General features: G+C 34.6%; 1 protein-coding gene across 1 annotated transcript; it reads left to right on the top strand.

Moving 5' to 3' along the window:
* Nucleotides 1–4,852: 4,852 nt before the first annotated feature.
* LOC145086647 (S-adenosyl-L-methionine-dependent methyltransferases superfamily protein) lies at nt 4,853–9,938 on the top strand. Its single transcript, XM_079024467.1, has 16 exons — nt 4,853–5,299; nt 5,370–5,471; nt 5,555–5,621; nt 5,715–5,893; nt 5,983–6,243; nt 6,455–6,538; nt 6,641–6,688; nt 6,786–6,850; nt 7,171–7,219; nt 7,319–7,577; nt 7,650–7,771; nt 7,861–7,941; nt 8,063–8,137; nt 8,561–8,685; nt 9,276–9,426; nt 9,521–9,938. The coding sequence occupies exons 1-16, from the start codon at nt 4,901–4,903 to the stop codon at nt 9,725–9,727; spliced, it is 2,274 nt and encodes a 757-aa protein (XP_078880593.1). The 5' UTR covers nt 4,853–4,900; the 3' UTR covers nt 9,728–9,938.
* The last annotated feature ends 12,939 nt before the right edge of the window (nt 9,939–22,877 follow it).

Genomic DNA, 22,877 nt, shown 5'->3' with positions numbered 1-22,877 from the left:
ATGAAGCAGAAGAAATCAGATGAAGAAAACTCAGAAGAACCGAGAAGACATCGATGGTGGAGGTAGTAAATGTGGATGGAAGGGATTGGTCAAGAAAACGGCGGAACAACACATATAAATAGCAATGGGAATATCAGGCGATGAAGTCACATGGAGAGAGAGAGAGAGAGAGAGAGAGAGAGAGAGAGAGAGAGATTTTTATTCAATATTTAATATTTAATACTTTTTTATATTCGAAAATGCCCTTACTTTATTAGTTAGAAAGCTAAAAATACCCTTGTAAATAATTTTTTTGGAACCGGCAAATGAAATAAAATCATCTCTTCTAATAAAACAGTACCAAATGAGACTCTTTTCTACATCGGAGAGGGAAACGACGTCGAAGGAAGGCTAAGGGAGGCAAGGTCGGCGGTGGTGTGTTGATGGAGGTGGGAATGAAAATTAAGAGGGAAAACGGAGAGGCTATGTTTGTGATTCCTTTTCAAACAACTTTTTGACTTTTAACTTTTTCAAAAAGTTAAAAAATCTCAAAAGTTATTTGGTAAATGCAAAAAAACAACTTTTAGCTAACAAAGAAAAAGTAGCTGGACAAAAGTCACAATTTCCCATCTTTTTGTGACTTTTGGCTTGTACCCCTTAAAACCTTAAAAAACTAATACAAACACATTTTAAAACAAGTCTTTTGTAAAAAGTTCTTTTACAAAAAGTCCTTTTACAAAAAGGACTTTTAAGCTAAAAAAGTAATCCCAAAAAATATTGGAGTCGGTGTAATGGAGTCGGTGGAGGATTTATGACCGGAAGGTAAGGAGGCGAGGGGGCTACAACAGTGTTGTGGCAAATGTTTAAAAGCTAGAAAATTTTGTGGTAGAAATCTAAATCCCAAAAGTTTTTTATTGACCAAATCAACGTGATTTAATATATATATATATATATATATATATATATATATATATATATATATATATATATATATATAAGGGTTTTCCCGCGTAACGGGGGTTGGAAGGTATTGCTTTTGTGTGAAACTATAGTACATTGCCTGAATTGGTAGCCACAGTAAAGCATATTGCTATTCTCCGCAATTCGCCCATTTACAAACACATAATAGTAAAATATGTTGTAGTATCCTATAAAAAGTTTTGATTCGAGAAAATTTTGAAATCTCATCCTTTGACATGTCCACCATCCACAATTACTTTCCATGCCTCCACTTGTTCCTCGCAAAACCGGATATTAATGTGCTTCACAAAAGGGTAAAATAGTCAAGCTATAAACGAACATAAAATCAAACATTTTTCAAAAAAACCATCTTAAAATGTCACAGAAACTAATTTCTCTAAAGTACACTGCTATAAATGAGCATAAAATCAAACATTTTTCCACAAACCATCTTAAATTGTCATAAAAACTAATTTTTATAAAATACACTGCTATAAATGAGCATAAGATCCAGCGTTTTCCCAGAAACCATCTTAAAAAGTCATAAATACTAATTTAATGTATATAAAAAAATAAATAAAACCAACAAATTTTGACGGAATAATAGATATACTCAAAATACGTAAATGAATATGTTGGAACTTGAGATTTACCTGAACTTTGTTTATTGTATCTCCTATATGTTTCCATCTTCCCTCTTTTCCGTGAATTTTGATAGCAACTAAAAAAAATGAGATGTGATATTTAGTTTTAATCAACCTCCTGATTAAAAAAAAAAAGGGAGTCAACTTGTTTTTGGAAGTTTTAATATCAAAGGTAATTTAATTAGTAAGGAAAAGTTGGACTCCTGAATGTAAATGTAATCCTTTAATCAATTTCCTGTTTAAAAAAATTGCTTATTAAGAACTAAAGCAAAACTATTTCTGAGTCTTTAAGGAGTAACGTATCTGACCATTTCAAAAACTATTTTTGAATCATTTTCTGCAAGAGTTAAAGGTGGTCGGAAAAAATTTATTAAAAAAAAAAACCCAAAATTTGAACCAGTAGGAACCTTTCACTGTTCCTAAGGGAACAAGGTTTTAATCTCTCTCTCTCTCTCTCTCTCTCTATATATATATATATATATATATATATATATATATATATATATATATATATATATATAAGGATGGAGCATGATTAACAACATAAGCCGCTGTAGGAAAACAATTGGATAAAAGTTTCCTCCGTGAGGTTCCCAGGTTCTAATCCTGGCAATCCTGGCAGCGGCATCTTTTTTTTATTATTATGCGTCAAACTTGTTTTTTTCAATAAGTTTTTTTACATATAAATTTCCTTTTATGCTTCTTAAGGAGGTGTTTGGCTTAGCTTTTTACATTCAAAAGTTCTTTTTGGAAAAGAAAAAAAAGCAAAAGAAGTTTGGCAAAAAGAACTTTTGAATGTAAAAAGCAAAAGATGTTTGACAAACTAGTTTTAGAAGCTATTTTTGAAATTTTTACATAAGGAAAATGAACTTTTTAGAAAAGTCAGAAAATCCTAATTTTTTGTAACTTTTCCAAAAAGGACTTTTGGGTTTGAAAAGCTAAGCCAAACACCCCCTAAATACATATTGTCAACAAAATATATTATTTATATATCTATGGTTTATATTAATTTCTATGTTAAACGTTATCTAAAAATGTTATATTATAACAATAACAACTTTTATGAATTAAATAAAATAGCAATAACCACTCTCAAAATAGCACACCAAGCACCTCAACAATTCTACAATCCAACCTTGTGACCTTCATAGGAATTAATATTTCTCAACGACAATTAGCATTGAATCTTTACAAAAGCAAATACATCGTTTCGTTGCAATATTATTACAAATAACATTTTGTAAAGTTCAATAAACAACACTTAATCCTCCCTAATAAATAACAAATTTATTGTCACATGTCCTTTTCTCTTTGCATTGCTCACACGGTATTTTCTAAGCATTTTTTATTTAATGTATTTTCCACATGTATTTTTGTTATTTGTTCCAGCAGATTTTATCAACTCATTAAATTATTTATGCAAAATCAATATTAAAATCAATTAGAGTAATTGCCTTCAAAACAGTCGGCTACAAATTTGGTTAATGTAGAAAATCACGCACCAATTTCAAATTCATTCATAATTGATTTCCAAAATATGATACTTTGGAAACAAACAACTTGGTTGAAACCGCATCAGAATGATTTTAATAGATGAAGAGGTATTTACACTGAATTGCTTTTAAACTATTTAATGATTTCATATTATCATATAATCAATTATACACTATTATGTTAATCATTTATTAATTATTTATTTATTTGTTTTTTGAAGGGCAATAAAATTGAATGAACTGTGGAGAAATAATGTGATATTGGGAAAAGCACTTGAAGAATATGCCGATGTTTATATTGATAGGCCAACACTTGGTTTATATGTTGATGGTGTTATGAAGTTCGTGAACACTCAAAACAAATTGTTTTTTCAATATACCACTAGAGTAACCAAGTGCATTGATTTTAATGTGCCCAATAATTCTTTCGCTTTTGCAAACTTCTAAGATCTTATCGATAAGACGATCCCTTCCCCGTTTTCTTTTGGTAAGTTCATTACCTTAATTTCACATTTTACATCTTATAATATTTTTATATAATTTGACCATCCTAACACTAATTATATACTAACATTTTGTATCGTGTATATTATAGATGTCATCGGTAATGTTTTTCAATGCTATCTATTGGAACTGCAACCCAGAATCTAGATAAAAAAATTACATTGAAATTGGAAGATTTAGAGTATGTTTCTTTTATGACTTTTGTTATTATTAGTTTTAAAAATGTTGTTTTAATTCATATACATTTAGGGGATGACAAGTGTTTGCAACTTTATGGGGAGATTAGGCTGAACAAATTGATTCCTAACAAATTATGTAATGTTAATTGCAACTAGGGGTGAGCAAAAACCGAACCGACTAAAGAAAAACCGACAAAACCGCAATAAACCGCAACCGATGCAAAAACCAATGGTGCGGATTTAATTTTTGCAAAAACCGAAGGTCAACGGTGCAGTGCGGTTTCTATCCTAAAAACCGGTCCACCAAAACCGAACCGCACCGCAAACGTGTATAGTAATAAATCAATCAATGTATATTATATACATGTTATTTAAAATAGTTATAAACGATAATATATTTATTATATATTTATTTTGTGTTTGTATAAGACTATATGGGGTGCAAAAGAAATGTTCTATTGTTAGTCAAACGTACTAATCGATTACATGTAAAAAGCTTGTAACAAATTAAGTCAAAATCAACCAACCTTCAATTATTATTTAGTTTGTGAGAGTGGTCACAAGTTTTATTTTAAGCGACTTACAATTTTTGATTATGGAATTTTGTTTTGAGCTGAAAATGAATGTATTAAAAAAAACAACACAATACAAGCTTATATGCACACGGTTTTTAGTTCTTACAGTTTTAAAAAACCCCACCAAAAAACATAAAAAAAACTGCACCAAATTCTTAACACGGTTTAAAAACCGAAACCGTATTTAAAAACCGAAAAACCGAACCATTGCAAAACCGCACCCAACGGTTTTAAGAATGCAAAAACCGCACCATGCGGTTTGCGGTTCGATTTGATCTGAAAACTGCACTAAACCGCACCATGCTCACCCCTAATTGCAACTTTACGGGGAGATTATTAGTTTTAAAATTGTTGTTTTAATTCACATACATTTAGTCTTTGGACTTATGCGTGTTTCGTTTCAATTACGTTTAACAAATTATGTTATTTTAATTGGACCGTACCCGGCCCAAACAAGAAAAGACAAACGGGTCGAACAATAAGCCCAAAGACTAAAACCCTTCAGAGACCTTGAAACCAGGTTTCAAAGAACCAGAGCACACATACTACACTCACAGTCGAGAGACATGGGGAAGCAGAAGAAAGCTCAACAAGCAGAAGCAGACCTTCTGAGCACCCTCGAAGACTTCACCAGCAAAGAAAATTGGGATAAATTTTTCAGCATCAAAGGCAAAGATGACCCTTTTGAATGGTACGCCGAGTGGCCTCAGCTCCGTGACCTCCTTCTTACACAGCTGCAGTTTTCCTCACTACAGGAAATCAATGGCGAAACATCGAAATCGGATGTTCAAGTTCTTGTACCTGGTTGCGGCAACTCTAGGCTTTCTGAACAGTTATACGACGCCGGATTTCAGTGTATAACCAATATTGATTTCTCTAAAGTTGTGATTGGGGATATGTTGAAGAGAAACGTGCGTTCTCGCCCTTGTATGCGATGGAGGGTCATGGATATGACTAGTATGCAGGTACTTTTCAATTTCTTTCACAATTTTCACTTGATTTCATTGTTATCAACTGATTGTTGTTGCTTTCCAGTTTGCAGATAAGTCGTTTGATGCTGTTCTTGATAAGGGTGGATTAGATGCTTTAATGGAGCCTGAGCTTGGCCCTGTGCTAGGGAATCAATATGTATCAGAGGTATTTTGTAGTCAATTTTGAGTATAATTTTCAACCACTGTTTTACTTCACTTATAATGAACACCAGGGTTTTGTATTACCAGGTTAAGAGAGTTCTGAAAGAAGGGGGAAAGTTTATCTGTCTAACCCTTGGAGAATCACATGTATTAGGTATTGATTCATTCGATTCCATTCAACCAATCAGATGTTATTATCACTTTGTTGATATTTTAAAGATTCATTCTTTTCCCTATCTCTCTTCAGGCATGTTTTTTCCTAAATTCAGATACGGATGGAAAATCAGCATTCATATACTCCCTCAAAAACAATCTAAAAAGTCAAAATTGAAAACCTTTATGGTAGTAGCTGAGAAAACAAGTCCCACAACATTACAGACAATATCAACGTCTTTTGACCACAATGCCCTTGATAGCGGTGATCAGGTACATGTATCTCTCAAGTCTCACCTTTATCCTTCTATTTCTACGGGGGCATATGAGTAATTTTGTTACATTCTTGACATTATTTTTAGGCTAAAGGAGTTTTGGAAGCACTTGAAACTGAGAATAATATCCGAACAAAATGCTCAAGTGGTAATGATTTAGTGTATTCACTTGAAGACCTAAAAATTGGAGTCAAAGGGGATTTATCAGAGCTTAATCCTGGTCAAAGGGTACAGTTGACTTTGGGTGAACCTGGTCAATCCCGTTTCTGTTATAAAAGTGTACTTCTTGATGCTCAACAAAATTCTGAGGAGTTCTTATATCATTGTGGGGTTTTTCTTGTACCCAAGGTCAGTTTTGTCATTTACCTTTCTTACATTTTGTATATTTCTATGAAAACACATATTTAAGGCATGTGTGCTTGGTCGGATGTAATAGAATGACAAATGAAATAAGATTTTCATTGAAAGGGTTAAAACTTTTATAAAAAGTATGTAATGTTGGTGTATTTTATTTTAGTTTTCATTTTTATAAATTGTGTAACTAAATTATAGATTTCAGACTCGGGCTCATGAATGGCTCTTCTCTTCAGAAGAAGGACAATGGATGGTTGTTGAGAGTTCAAAGTCAGCTCGTCTCATAATGGTAACCTACTTTCATATATATATAAATAAATCTTTAATAACTTTTTTTTAGCATATAAATTTTAAATTTTTAACCATTATATTTATTCATCATTCATATTAGGTTTTCCTGGATGCCAGCCATATGGGTATTAGTAGTGAGGATATACAGGTGGAATTTTTTGTTTTATTATTAATCTTAGGGGCATAAATGTCACATGTGTCGATTATTTACAAACTAAATTGGATTATGTTTTTCTTTTTTTCAGAAGGATCTTTCTCCTCTTGTTAGACAATTAGCACCTTACAAGATTGATGATGGAGCTCAAATTCCGTATGTTCTTTTAATATTTAAAAAAAAGCACAACCTTTTAATGATTAAAAAAGACAATCTAATATTAAAAAGGTCAAAATACAAAACAAAAAAAAAAGTAGTTTTACCATTTTATCTATTTAGCCACCTAAGTATTTTCAGTAATTATTAAACTATTATGCTTTTTGACCTTTAAAAAACCAACTATTTTGTAAAAGGTTTAATTACAGTAAAACACAATGTATTTTCACCATTTCATTAATTTTACGCATTGAACTATTTTTTTTAATGATACTCATAATAAATTAATAATATTTTTCCATATTCAAACATTTGTACAGATTTATGGCAGCAAGTGATGGGATCAAAGAGAGAAAAATTGTTCACCAGGTTTTTGATCTCATTTTGTTGCTACAAAATTATATTATTATTGGGTAAAAAATGATATCTTTTTATAATTCGTGAATGATTATTGGTTTTGTTTTATAGGTGACATCACCATTGACTGGTCAAATAACTGTTGATGATGTCATATATGAAAAAGTTGATGGTCAACTCGGTCAACTTTCTCTCTCCAAAGACCTTGTATTTCGTAGGCTAACTTTTGAAAGATCAGAAGGCTTGATACAATCTGAAGCATTACTTTCTCTAATTGATGAAACATTTGAAAAAAATGTAAATGAAAAAGGAAATAAAAAATCCAGCTCATCTTCAAAATCAAAGAAAAAAGGAACCCAAAAAAGAAATGGTTTGTGTCCATTCTTTTTATATCAATTCCTTTAATTAAATGATTTACTTTTTTTTTTTGATGTAATAATAGATTCAAGCAATTATCAAAATGTTGATCATGGATATTTAGCAAGTTCTTATCATTCTGGAATTATATCTGGATTTATGCTCATCTCTTCATACCTTGAAAAAATGGCATCATCTGGAACAACAGTGAGAAATTTTACAATCTTTTTTATTTTATTATTATTTTTAAATTTGGAAATTGAGTAAAAAAAATAAATAAATAAATACTTTTCCAGGTTAGGGCAGTTGTAATTGGTCTTGGTGCTGGGCTACTTCCTATGTTTCTCCATGGATGCATTCCATTTTTAAAAGTTGAGGTAATTTTTTTAATAAATGCCAAATTTATTATTAAAAAAAAAAAGGATTTGAAATTTTTTTTTGCAATAAAAAACTGCTTATAATCTTCACTTGCTTGCTTACCTGTGATTACTTGTTCAGGCAGTTGAGTTGGATCCAGTAGTTGTGGGACTTGCTAAGGATTATTTTGGTTTCACAGAAGATGAACACCTTAAGGTAATTGACCAATTTGCCCTCGATTTCTAAACTACTTTTCATTTAAGTATTCCATCGTTTATAAATTTATAATCATTCATGTATAGAGGTACATAATATTTATCTCAAATATTTAAAAACCCAATTTTAACCTATTCCTTTATATTTCATCAATGGAGTTGAAAAAGAAAAAAAAAGTTTTAGGTCTCAAAAGAAAAAAAAGTCAAAATATAGGGTCTTTTTTGGAAATAACCCTAAATACTTTCTGTATTCATGTAATCAAGTATTCATAATTTTTGTATCCGATATTAGTATTGTTAGTGCGAAATATTCTTTATTTCATCATTTCATAAATTGATAATTAGGAGTTACATCCAGAACATTCATTTTTCATCCAACACTAATTCCAAACAAAAAGGGTAAAATAGTCATTTTACATGTCAGGTACACATCACCGACGGGATAAAATTCGTTGAAGATGTTGCCGCTGCCACCACTAAAACAGAAAATGAAGGCATCATCAACAAACTCGACATACTCATAGTAGATGTCGACTCCCCAGACTCAAGGTTTACCTCTTTTAACCATTTATAACATCACAAGGGCATTTTCGTCTTTTACACAAACAAGAAACCAAGAGCCAGTCTGTGTCCCATCTTGTTCACCTTTTTAAATAAGGGTTATTCTAAAAAAAGAGCTTATATTTTGTGTTTTTTCCGGATTAAACCTCAAATTTATTTTTTGCCTGAAATAGACCTTGTATATTTCATTTTTCCAAAAAAGCCCTTAACTTTGTATTTCTTTTTTCCGAAAAAAACCCTCAACCTTCTAAATGCTCCCAAATAAACCCTTAACTTTTTTAGTTTTTCTTGAAAAAACCCTCATATTTTACAATTTTTTTTGGAAAAAAATGACTAAAAGGGCCGATATCGGAAAAAAGAATAAAATACAAAGTCTTTTTAATGCAAAAAAATAAATTTGAAGTTTAATCCGGAAAAAAACACAAAATATAAGCTCTTTTTTGAGATCAACTCTTTTAAATACAACAAAAAAAAAATACAATTTTTGTCCCACCAACATCCATATTTTTTTATCAAAAAGTCTCGGATTTTATTCACTTTTTGTAATTTTATAAATTCCAACTTTTTTTTTTGTGTAGCTCTGGGATGACGTGTCCTGCTGCAGACTTTATTGAAGAGTCTTTTCTCTCAACTGTTAAAAATTCATTATCCAAGGAAGGTCTTTTTGTTATTAACCTTGTATCCCGATCGCCAGCTGTCAAGGAAATGGTAGTGTCAAGAATGAAAGTGGTAAGAACAAAGGAACCCAAAATGGTCATTTTACAAATTTGGGATACATTTTTTGTTATTATTATTTTTTAAATATCTCTCGATCTGATTTCAGGTGTTTGGAAAACTTTTCTCCCTTCAACTTGAAGAGGATGTGAATGAAGTGATATTTGCTCTCAACTCGGAGGGTTCGGGTCCCACGGATTTTGATTCTTCACCCGAGGCTTATAGTAAACTCAAGAAATTATTAAATGTCAAAAACCCCGAGATGAACACAACCATAATTGATTCTGCAAACAAGATCAAACCTCTCGATACTTGATATCAAATTTGTTTTCATTTTGGGATGATTTCAGAAAGTCTTAAGGGTTGTTTTTTTCTATATTTTGTTAAATCATTAATGGTAACATTTTTTGTTGATAAAGTATTGTATACAAAAGTCTGTTCTTTTCATTGATGGTAACATTTCTTGTTGCCTTGTTAAATACTTTACCCCAAACTTGCAATAATACGGTGTTGAGTTTGCATTGTTACTTCAATTCTTATTTGTGCTCAACAATCGTGTGTTCCTATGCCTTCTTGCAACTATCGGTTAATCTGATTATTGATTTTTGTATGATTGAAAAGTGTTTTTAGAACTTATTTGTATCTCATTCATACCATCTAGTGTTGCTTTCTTTTTGGATTTTTTGAGCACCTCTTCCCATTCGTTGGTAAAAGTGTATCTTTTTAGGATGTGGGGCACAAATGTGTGTTTGTCATCATCGATAGAGATAGCATCGATGTTGTGCAAATTGTGAATGTCTAGTGTCCAATATCTAGCAGACGTTACTTCAGTTGTATCTGCCTTTCGTGTGTACTTTTCTGTGTAATAAGTGAAGTTATCCCATAGAATGGATCCGAAGAGTACAAGGTTTCCACTGTAGACCCCTATAGAAATTCCAAGTATATATACGAAAGACATTATAATATGTTATGTGATTTTTGCATTCCATTTCAAATTTTGTAAAAAAAAACAGTTTATTGAGTATAGGATCAGATCCAATTTGGATTAACCAAACATATTACATGATTTAATGCAAAAGGTAGTACATAAAAGTTATAAATAAAAAAACTTTAGCATGTTATCTAAGTTGTATGGATCAACTATATATCTATATTTCAATTCATAAAGAAGAAATGACAAAAAAGAAACAGATTTGTAGTGCACAAAGAAAATGAAGGGGAATCTAACATCTTTTTCACTTTCATTATATTTGTTATAACATTTTGTTCAAAACTTCATTGCATTTTCAACAATTTCTTTTGTACTTATTATATACCGTTCAAATAACGAAGCCATATAACATTTGGTTAACCTATAAGGAACAATAATTATGTAAAATAATGATACAACTTTAATAGTTATTATAACAAGTGTTTTAATTATTATTATTTTTTGCTAAATCGGGTATACCCGAATTTTTTTAAGCTTACCCAATACCCGACTTATTTAAATATCGGGTTACCCGAATTTTCAAACCCAAAACCCGATCTACCCAAATTCAAAACGGACCGGGTATTAATTAGTTTTTTTTTCTCTAAAAGTTACATTTCCAAATCATTTTCCAACAAAACCTAATGAAAAACTATTGCTAGAGTTTTGCAAATATGTTAATGTAACATCAGGAGCAATTGTTCATTCTTTCGATAAAAACATGATGAAGGAGGCAAATCAAGAAAGGATATGTAATTATAGGGTTTAGACATAAATAAAAGACATAGAAGGATCTTCGTGGGGTTTGTTGAAAGAGAATGTGCGACCGTAATCAGAAAGAAAGAAAACTAAATGAGGAGGAAAATCAGGGTAAAATATGGTGTATGTTTACTAAACATATTGTAGAGGTCCAAGTTTGGAAACTTTGGAGAGGTTATGGGAGCGTTTAAGCATCGACGAAAAGAAACGATGTATGATGTCAACAAATGATCAAAGGGTGGTAAATCTATTGATGAAATGCAATCAAAGACTCTGATTGTTTCATTTGTGAATAAAAGGGTTCTCTTTTAATAATTATTAAAGATTAGAGATATAAATGATACTATTATGCTTGAAATCGGATAAATATAGATAAATTTATAGCTGATTAACAAGAGGAGTGGACTGGGATAAGAATAGAGCTGATATAGATGAGGAGCAAAACTTGCGAAAATATGGGAAAGAGCGACACGACACATTCATGTTTGCGCAACAATCAAGCTAATGAGTTCTAGATAAATGTGGAAACTTTGAAACACGTGACATGACATATTATTACCACAACACTAAACATCTGAATCTCTATATACGAGAATTTTCCATCCAAATCAATATATTAGAGAATCCAATTCACAACTACGAGAAGATATTCATCCATAACCCTTTTTAAGTAGATTTCAAGGCTAAAGAACATTATTGGAGTATCGTTTTGAATACCGAAGCTTCGAAACATCGTTTAATCATCAGGTTTGTTTTAGACATCATGTTGAACAATATTCTTTGATTATTTTATGTTTTATAGTTATAATAATGAGCTAACACCCTTTTACTTCTCCTTATATGTATATGAACCATAAATACTATTTTTGATTTGTTGGTTAGATTTATAAAATTTGATTATTTATTATGTTTAATTGATTGTTTTATCTTATGTATTGAAGTTTTAATTTTTATTACCTAAAAATGATTTTTTTATATAGTCTAGAGGACCAATATAATTATATTAACTTGCATCTTAATTAGTTTATGTCGATAAATGTTAGGACTAGAGATGAACCAATCATAGGGTTAGGTGATATAATTGTGAACTTAAATGTGTAAGAGAGTATTAGATATCCATGTTATGCTTCAATTGATTTTCATGATCATTGAGATTAATCACTAGATCAATTCGTTTATAATTTGAATATTTAATTATTTATTTAGTTAGCTAATGACATAATCATTATGTTAGTTACTTTATAATTATTTGTATTTATTAATCGGACCAATATAACCAAGAGAAAATGACAAAAATAGCCATTTATACTAATTACATTACAAAAATAGCCAAAAAAATCGAAATTGCAAAAATAGCCCTCAATTTCGCAGATGGAATTGCCCCATCTGCGATTTGCACATTCCATCTGCGAATGTACAAGTGGCTAAAGCACAAGTGTGCTTTAGCAGCTTGTACATTCGCAGGTGGATTTTTTTTTCTCTATATATAAGGCAAATGAAGCTTAAAATCGCAGATGGATTGTGTCCATCTGCGAAATTACTTGGTTTTTAATTTTTTTTTCTAGTTTGACTATGACATCAATTGGTTTGACTACGAAATCAATTGGTCTGACTACGAAATAATGTTACTATATAAAAAGTTTTGTAGAAAATTATCAGTTTAGTTGTTATTTGTTCAGGAAATTTCTTTAAAATTCTCTCTAAAAAATAATTGAATATTTGGTTTGTCTTGTAACCGGTGGGAGATGACAAATTATTGGAACAAATCTGGAATACGTATGTCCACAGGGAGGTATTTCTGAATTTGCTTTAATATTTTCTGAGTATATTACTTATAGTGATTTTGTATCTTTGGTGAGAAGCAAAATTGGTTTGTTAGACAAATATATAATTAGTCTTCGTTTCCATCATCCTGAATTAAATTATTATATAGCTATAGTTGAAGAGATGGATGTTAGAATGTTGATAAATGTAATCAAATGTAGTGGAGGAAGGGCTGTGAAAGTGTTTGTGGTGGTTGATGAAGTAGATGAGGTTAATGAGGGTGGTCACAGTGGAAATTAGCCGGTTGGTAATTTATGCAGTTATAAAGGGAGCAACGATCCGATAGGTACTTTCAATACTCCTAGTGTACCTCAGTTTCACAGTGTTGCTGAAAATGTTAATGTTAGTTATTCACCTATTAACTATGTGGATCCTGAGAATTACAAGTATGTTGGTGATGATGATATTGGTACATATCTTAATGATGTGGGTGGTCGTTGTGATGATGTCGCCGAAAAAGAAGTTCAAGTTATAAATAGGCGTGTGGTAGATAAAAGTAAAAACAAAAAAATCAGAGTCAAAAAAATGAAAAAAGCATGTTTACGGGGATTATGTTGATGTTGCTGATGTACGTTTAGATATAACCGACCTACAAACCAATTCAGATAGAGATGACTTGGGTGATGAAGTTAAAGCTAAGTTTCCCGATAACCTTTTGTACGGTATGCCCCCTGTACCAGCATGCCCAGTTGATATTAATGAAGATATCCTAACACAGATGGTAGACAAGAATCTTTAAAAGATTGAATGTGAGAGTATATTTAAGAACAAAGAACTTTTAAAGCGGTGTATTGGTAAAAAATGTCTTCGAGAAGGTTTTCAGACGAGGACAAGTAGATCCACCAAATCAAGGTATGAGGCTATGTGTGTTTCGAAAAATTGTTCTTGGTTACTAAGAGCAAAAGCAATTAAAAATTATGATGGACTTTTCCAAGTGAATAAATTTGTTGATGTACATACTTGTTCCTCAACAATTTTGCAACCTAATCATCGACAAGCAAACAAATATGTTTTGGGTGAATATCTTGCTGATGTTTTGGCTGAAGATTATAGTAGAGTTTATCGGGGAAAAGATATTGTTAATGATATGAATGCTCAATTGAATATCAATATCTCATACCATCAGGCATGTCGTGCGAAGCAATATGCATTGTTGTCGTTAAGGGGTACGAAAGAGGATTCTTTTACCAAACTTCCAGCTTATTTCCACAACTTGGCCAAACATAATCCGGGTGCTGTCACACATATTAAAACAGATGGTGATGATTGCTTTGAGTTTTTGTATGTCGCACTCGGTTGCTCCGTTAGTATTATAATATTTTATTAATTTATTAATTTTTTTTGTTGTATTTGAATAGATATACAATGTATTGTAGGTACGCGCTTTTGTCAAATTTTGTAAACCGACCCTAGTAGTAGATGGAGCTCATCTAAAGGGAGAGTTCAAAGGTACCATGTTACTTGCAGTTACTAAGGACGGACAAAACCAAATATTACCGGTTGCGTATGGTATATGCAAAAATGAGTGTACCGATTCTTGGACATGATTTTTTCAAAAACTACGTGATTGCATAGGAAATATGCAGGAGCTTACAATTATATCTGATAGGTCTCCATCTATAGCAACATCCGTTGCCAACATTTTTCCTCACGCTCATCATGGAATCTGTGGTGTCCATTTGTATTTCAACATAGTATCTAGATTCGGGAAGAGTAACACAGTTAAAGGAGTTTTTTGGGAGGCTTGTAGGGCTTACACTGTTGATGCTTTTGACGCTGCCATGGATGTTATGAAAAAGACAAAAGAACCAGTATGGGAGTACTTAAAAAGTATAAATCCAGAAAGTTGGTCAAGGGCACATTTTAAAGGGAACCGATACAATCTTATGTCGTCCAACAGTGCGGAGTCTATAAATGCATTATCTAGACACGCACGTAAGGTGCCAATACTTATGTTGATTGATTTTTTTCGTGCAACAATGCAACAATGGTGGTTTCAAAGACGTAACTTTGTAGGTATTAAGTAAATTTTTAATATTAATGTTTTATTAATTTTGATGTTATTGATCTTAACTTCTTCATTTTGCCTGTTTTTTAGCGGAAGCAACACCAATACTTACCCCTTGGGCCGATGAAATTGTAAAAGAAAACAAAAAAACTTTTACTAAGTGGGATGTTCGCATGATCTCAAATACGAAATGCGAGGTCAAAAAGGGGGGCACAAAATGTGATTGTTGATTTCCAACATATGACATGTACATGTAGGCATTGGCAACTTGATGGGATACCTTGTGGTTATGTCATAAGATGTTTAACAGTCAACAATTACCAAGACTGCTCTAGGTATGCATTAAATGCTTACTTTACCGAAACACTGAGGAAAACATATGAGGAATCGATAAACCCTCTACCAAAGCCATCTGAATGGGAGATCCCCGATGATTTGATGATTGTTAAGCCACCTATAATGGATAAATGTCAGCCAGGCAGACCAAGAAACACAGACCGCATTCCATCCCAAGGCGAGGGTCCAATTAGAAAAGAGTGCTCTACATGTGGTCAAGTAGGACACACGAGAAACAATTGTATTGGAAGGGCGTCTGGTAGTGGAGCATGTCACACAATTTCTACTGCAGAAATGGCATTTAATATTGGTGGTTCAGCGAGTTGCTCACAAATGTATGACGCTGATTTTGATATAAAAAAACCTTGAAATGAAGAGCTGTTAACTTATTATGTATTGTAATTTTTTTATTAAATCTTACAAGACATTGCTATGCTTTCATATTTTAGTTTAGTTTGTAGATTATAACAATTAATGAAGCTTTTTTATTATAATATTTAGTTTGCAGATTTTAACAACAATTACAACATGGTATTTAAAAAAAACAACACACGATCCTTTTGCAACCTAATCAGTATCATGATAATATTACAACAATTTTATAACTAATTTTTAAACTCAAGGAACTACAATGGGTATTTCTCTTTCTCCATTGTTATATAGTCATCCTTAATTCTCATTTTGTCTTCCAAATGATCCTTTTGCACCATAATGTGTATCAGCTGCTCGTCCTTCTCAGCAAGCCATTTTTCAGTCGTTTTGATTGCCTTCTTACTCTTTTTATCCAATCTTCATGCTGTTTGATTTTGTTTTTATTGAGGTCTATCCATTGTTGAGCTTGTTTGCATTCCAATGCAATCTCATTAACACGTTCAGTGAGAAGTCGGGATGACTCTTTGTCCTCTTCTTGTTGTTCTTCAGCCTTCTTCAATTCTTCAAAATTTTCATCTGACATATATGGCCCGGCTGAAGAGGGTGTAAAAAAGGGTCGACTGAATTACAGTAGTAACAATCTACTTCGTTGCATGAGAAAACTTCGAATTTGTGTGAGGAACTCATAATAAGGTCGACATTATAATAAACTGGTGCTATAAGTGGTATTTATACATACTAGACAGTAATGACAAGTCCAATTTTGAAATGACTAGACAGTAATGACAAGTCACTGCAGTAACCTGCAAATCGTACTGAAACTCTTAAGTGACAAGACATAAATGATTGTTCGACATGATAAGTCACTGCAGAAAGCTGATAATCGTAGTCCAAATGCAACCATTTCATAGTCAAAGTTGTAATTCATAGTCCTGTATTTATTTATATAAATAGATGTTTAAGATCTAAAAACCAAACACCCAAGTCATAAAAAAGAAACGAACTCCCATATTTAGAAATGTCGTTGAATGTAGCATGTTCTTCGAATGAAGTACCTGGTTCCAATTCAGAAAAGCCATGGACGACAAACGAGGTGTTGGTTCTTACACGATGCTGGCTAAGTGTTAAGGATGGTGTATCGTTACTTGCTCCCCCGCATTGCCTAGTTGGTGATGAATGGACTCGCATAACAACTTTATTCAACCATGAGATGGGACAAGGACAACAACGTGAAAAATCAGATGTTGTTACTAAATGGATGAATGTAAAGGAAGAAGTGACATGATTCAATCGAGCGTGTAATTATGCAAAAAGTAGCAAACTTCGTTGTCAGAATGAAGAAGGGTTTTTGGAAGTTGTTACAGATTTTTACATCTGTGAGCGTGACGGCAGAGACTTCGAATATGAGGAAGTTTGGAAGGTTGTAAAAAATAATCAATATTTCATGTAGACCGCTCTATTTTCCGTTAATAATAACCCATGGACTTGTGTTTTATTTTAATGCTTTGTTTGTAGTATGTCCTTGTTTTTCATGTAATTGTTGTAATGTTTGTAATGGTTCATGGAACTCTTGTTAGTAATGTATTCTAATGTATTGTCAAAACTAATGCAATGGACATTTATTAATAGAACGTTGCTACATAGGAGATGCATCCAATACATACGAAATACATGAAAATAATGCAATGGACATTTATTAATACAAATTAAACATAGGAGATGCATCCAATACATACGAAATACATGAAAATAAAGGTGAACTCACATAATAAAGTGAAATAGATTTTAAACAAATGGGATATATTTCAAAATACTCCAAGGGGCTTCACACTGGAATTCCAACCCGTTACTTAATGACTTGTATTCCTCCTTAGCAGCTTCCAAGATGACCTCCTCAGTAGCATTTAAATGGGTGTCGTCAATTTTGGTATAAAGATCGTTGAATAATAGAACTTCGATTTTCAATTCATACTATCTTGCTAAGATGTCTAGTTCGTCACGATCGTTTCTTGTAGCCATTCGGTTTTCAACGTTGAAAATATTGGTTAAACGGGTCCAAAACATTGGATCGTTCAACTTGCTTGTCTCGTACACATGAATATAAGCACGTGTAAGAACCAAGAACTCTTCATTGCTCCATGATATAGAACTCATTTTGATTGCAACAAAGAGAGTAAAATCTCAAAAAAAAAAATTTGAACAGTTGTATTGGTTGTTAGTAAACTAATTATTTTACTTAAAACTGAATGTCAATTTATAGTAGCTTATACACATAATCGCAGTCCAATCTTCTAATATATTTGCAATTCATAGTCAAAATTAACTGACGAACGCAATGTACTATACTAATAACACAACAGATCACTGTTCGAGTTGAGAAGTCATCCCCGTCGAATGACAACACAATACACTGCTACTTGAGTTGACAGACCATTGCACCGGGAAAATAAGGAGTCTCTATAAAAAGTTGTTAATATCATTTTAATTGTATCGTATTACCCCCCCCCCCCTTGAAATTATGGACTCACCTGTACCACATATATGGAGGAACGAAGAGGAGGTCGCTTTGGTTCAAGCTTGGATTATAACTGTAGAGGAGGACTTTCCACCGGGCCCCCCACAAGTTCGTGATGGATCATTTTGGTCTCGTGTTTGTCATTTGTTTCACCATTTAATGGGACATACTCAATATCGAAGAAGAAGAGATGTCAAAGCGAAGTTTCTGGATTTGAAAATAAAGGTGAAACAATTTCAATGTATTTATAACAAGTTGGATAATGAACATGAAAATATGGATGAAGACATTCTGCGATAGGTGGCTTTGGAACTATACCGTTTTGAATATGATGGTAGCGAGTTTACCCACTTAGATGCATGAAATCTTTTAAAGAATGTCCCTCATTTTTAATATGCATGTTGGTTAAGTTAATTGTTTTTCGTTAGTTAAGTTGATTGTTGTTGTATGTGTGTTTTGTTACTATTTAATAAATGTCCCTTACTTTTAATGTATGTTGTTTCCTCAATCGCTAATAATACGACATAAATTAAATAACTAATACATAATACGACATAAAATATAAACGGGGTACATGAATAAATAGTACATAACACGACATAAAATAAAAACGGGGGACATAAATAACTAACACGACATAAAAAAAAAGAACGGGGTACATAAATAACTAATACATAATACCACATAAAATATAAAGGGGCTACATGAATAACTACTGCATTGAGGGAGGTAACATGACCATCGTCTCATTTGGTATTTCCCAAAGCACATGTGATAGTATAGTATTCACCAACTCAGATCCATATGCAAGTCGATACACGAAATTAGTGAACTTGTAATCAACCATTTTGTGAATGGCTTCAGACGTACAGGTTTTTAGACATGCTATAGCATGGCCACATGGTATACCGCTTTTTTGCCATTTCCCACAACTACATACCCTTTGTTCAAGTTGTACGTTCGTGGTGGCAAAATTGTCATCGACTTCAAATGTATTATACCACTTTTTTGCCATTTCCCACAACTACATACCCTTTGTTCAAGTTGTACGTTCGTGGTGGCAAAATTGTCATCAACTTCAAATGTATCCCCATACAAACGTCTTGCCATCCAATTATAAGACTTGTTGACACGTTTTTGAACCTCACTCTCAACATAAGAGGTCAACCCACCAGACAACCTCCCTGGAAAATCCGATAATTTTAGAAAAATATTAACACAAGAAAAAAAACTAAATATAATAAACTCCATTACCCGCCACTTCACCTCGTTCAACATACTTTGTTTGTATCGACGTATTGATTAACTCAATTATCGTTGTTATAGGAAACTCACGGGTGGATATAATGTAACACCCAAAGTTTTGAAAGCCGAGAAAGTAAAGGAGACCCTAAATTTAAGGGGGACTCGGCGAGTCCAAGGAGGAACTCGACGAGTCCGAGCGGGATCCGGGTCGATGAGTAAGTGACCGACTCGGCGAGTCGGCCAAGGTGACTCGGCGAGTCTAGTCTATGTGAGGAAAGCCCTAATTCCGGGAGTTGTATCCTATTTAAAGGATGTTATGTCCCTTCTTCAGCCCCCATATCAAACCAGAGGACCTGTAAACCCCATATTTTCGTGAGAGCTTCCATCTTTGAGAGGAATAGCCTTGAGAGGAAGGAACCTTGGGAAGGAGCTTGAAGATCAAGAAGGCTGCTTCAAAGGAGAGGTGTGTGCTCGAGATCTTCTTCAGTTGTGTTCATCTTGGAGGTAATGAACTGCCATTCTCCCTTCTTTGTGTCTAGATCTATGTCGTCATGAGATTTGGGGGTTTTATGGTTGTTGAGACCCAAATCGGGTTAGGAGCTTGGATGTGTGGTTGTCACTTCAGATTTGTTGTTGGGATGGTCCAATATGTCATAAAGTATCAGGAGATGAGTAGTTGGTGAAGCCCTTTTGTCCTCAAACCAAACCCTAGTATGTTTTGAGCCTAGATCTCTTTAGTTATACGTAAAGTTTGCAACTTTACGTAGGGATTGAGCTTCGGATGTATGGATCTATGGTTTGGAGTCCCTGCATGACTCAAAGGCCCTCTGCATGTTTGGAGATCTGAATGAACTCGGCGAGTCCTTCGAGTGGACTCGGCGAGTAGCTTGAAGATGAGGAGGAACTCGACGAGTGGGATGAACATCCCGTCGAGTCGGATGTAGATGGGCATGAACTCGGCGAGTTGGATGAACAACTCGGCGAGTTGGTTGAAGATTGCCTGGTACTCGGCGAGTTTGTTCTTAGACTCGACGAGTCAGGTCGCGTGGTCCCAAACCCTTCGAGTTAAGACCCGAGTCAGCGAGTCGAGCCAGGACTCAGTGAGTTGGACAGGACAGGAATCGGGAATCAGCAGACTCGGCGAGTCAGGGGCTGACTCGGCGAGTCAAGTCGCGACTAGAAGGACTCTGAGCCTAAGAACTCGGCGAGTCAGCATGTGGACTCGGCGAGTTGGGTCGACCTGGGAGGTTGACTTTTACCAGGACTTTGACTTGGACTAAAGGTGACTTGGTTGACTGCCGGGGGTCAGTTAGACTAAGTGTTTCATTGATGTTGATAGCTCGGGAAGCAAGTAGAGCAGGAGTTCAGTGAGTTGTCGGGCAGCGGCCAGCGGGATCATCAGCAAGACCAACCAGTGCAGGTGAGTTTCCCTTTGTGTGAATGGGTCTACGGCCACAATGCCGACCCATGTAGTTATGAGTAGAAGACCCGGGGGTTAGCCCTAGGCATAGTATGCTAGTATGATATTTGGACGAGGTCCACTGATAGAGGGCGGGAGCCCAAGGAATGGTTTATGTGATAGTTTATACTTGTTGTCTGTGTGATACTTGTATGTGCCTGGTAGGGAGGTGAGTGTGGGCGAGGTCCCGTATCTCACCAATAGCAGAGTGTGGATGGTGTTCCACATCTCAGTAGCAGCTGATCAGGGGCGAGGCCCAAGTTAGGAAAGGGGGAGTGTGGGCTAGGCCCGTAACTCACTATCAGTAGGAGTATGGACGGGGTTCCATGACTCATCAGTAGCAGGACACGGGCGGGGCCCAGAGATAGGCGAGGCCTTGGAGCAAGAACTGTTAGTATATGTTTAGCTTATGTGTTGTTATGTGATATGTGTATGTCCTTTATTATGTTAGTGGGCGGGGCCCTGAGACAGGCGGGGCCTAAGTAAAACAGATCTGTATCCGAGCGGGGCTCGAAGCCAGGCGGGGCCTGGAGCGGCGGGTTCGTTGTAGCGGGCGAGGCCCGTGGTAAGGGACGAGGCCCAGAATAGCGGGCGTGGCCCAGTATTTGCAGTTTGTGTTAGTTGCAGCTAGATAGAGGGCGTGGCCCAGTATGTGCAGTTTATAGTTATGTGCATGGTATGTGGTAGGGTGGGGAACTCACTGAGCTTCGTGCTTACGGTTTTCAATTTGTTTCCAGGTACTTCTGGTAGCTGATGATGGAGCTTGGGGTGATCGCATGGCACACACCATAGGATTGTCAACCTGGGAATGTTTTGCTCTAATAACGAACATGTGTTTTGAAAACTATTATGTTAATTATGCTTTGAATCAATGGTTTTACTTTAAGTAATATTTTATTAAAAGAAATTTTCAGTCTTAAATTTTGGGTCGTTTCAAGTTGGTATCAGAGCCTTGGTTTGAGGGATTCGGACATGCTCTCGGGTGTGTCTGAACTCAAACTGGGGAATTGGTATGAAAGTTTTCAAAACGGAAAGACAGTTTTGTAAAAAGAGGGTTTTGAGAAAAAAAATGGTTTTAGAAAAACACAAAGAATTAAGAAAGAAAAGAACTTGAAAAGGGAAAATGGGTGTGGTGCATGCAATCAGCCGAGCTCAAGTATGTACCCCAAAATACCCATACAAGTTGATGATTTTATTATCAGTTAGTAGAACTGCATGCTAGAATAGGGCTAAGGATCTAGGAAGGATGCCTTATATGCCTGATTATGTGTTTTGCGCTGCATGTTAATGCTGATTAGACAGTAGTAGGATAGCCTGTTTAGGTTATGCCTGATGTTATGAGTTGTGCTGCATGCTAGTTCAGATTCCTGCTATGTGAATATGATTGCTTGTGTATGTTATGGTTAGCTTTTCCCTTGTCCGAATGCTGCTTGCTTTGTGCATTGTGGGATTTTGAGTGATGGGAGTTAGCTATTAGGTGGATATGTCACGTCACATGTAATCAGGGTTGTATAATCTCAAGAGTGCTGGATTTGGCCCTATTTCGCAGCTCTTGTTTGAGTCCAACCGTGTAGGGACGAGTCTTTTACTCGAAGGATTATACGAGCCTCGTCACATGTGATAGTATCCAGGTAATGGCTAATTGGCATCGCGAGGAAGCCTCCAGCAGCTGAGGACTGGTTTGAGTTGAGTCAGAGGTTTCCCTAGGGTAAGCCTAGGATGAGGTAATGCTGGGAGCAGTAGTAGTGGCTAAGGGATCTGGTGGAGTCGAGGCAATTCCTGAGGAAAGTACGGATAGATGTAAAAGGTAGTATGGGCCCGTACTACTGAAAGCAGAGGATCCGTACTCGATTCGGGAAGGGCCGAGACAAGACCGGAAACCTGGTAGGGTATGTTTGATCTCGCATCAGTGATAAGTGTTTTGATAGTAACTGTGTTGTATGTGCAGTATGGTGACGTTGTGAGAGAGACCAGCGGG

The sequence above is a fragment of the Lactuca serriola genome, chromosome 2, assembly GCF_051521515.1.
Source record: "Lactuca serriola cultivar US96UC23 chromosome 2, Lser_US96UC23_V15, whole genome shotgun sequence".
Lineage (NCBI taxonomy): Eukaryota > Viridiplantae > Streptophyta > Magnoliopsida > Asterales > Asteraceae > Lactuca > Lactuca serriola.
Note: the sequence above shows the minus strand (reverse complement) of the source record. Positions and strands in the feature narration are given on the sequence as shown.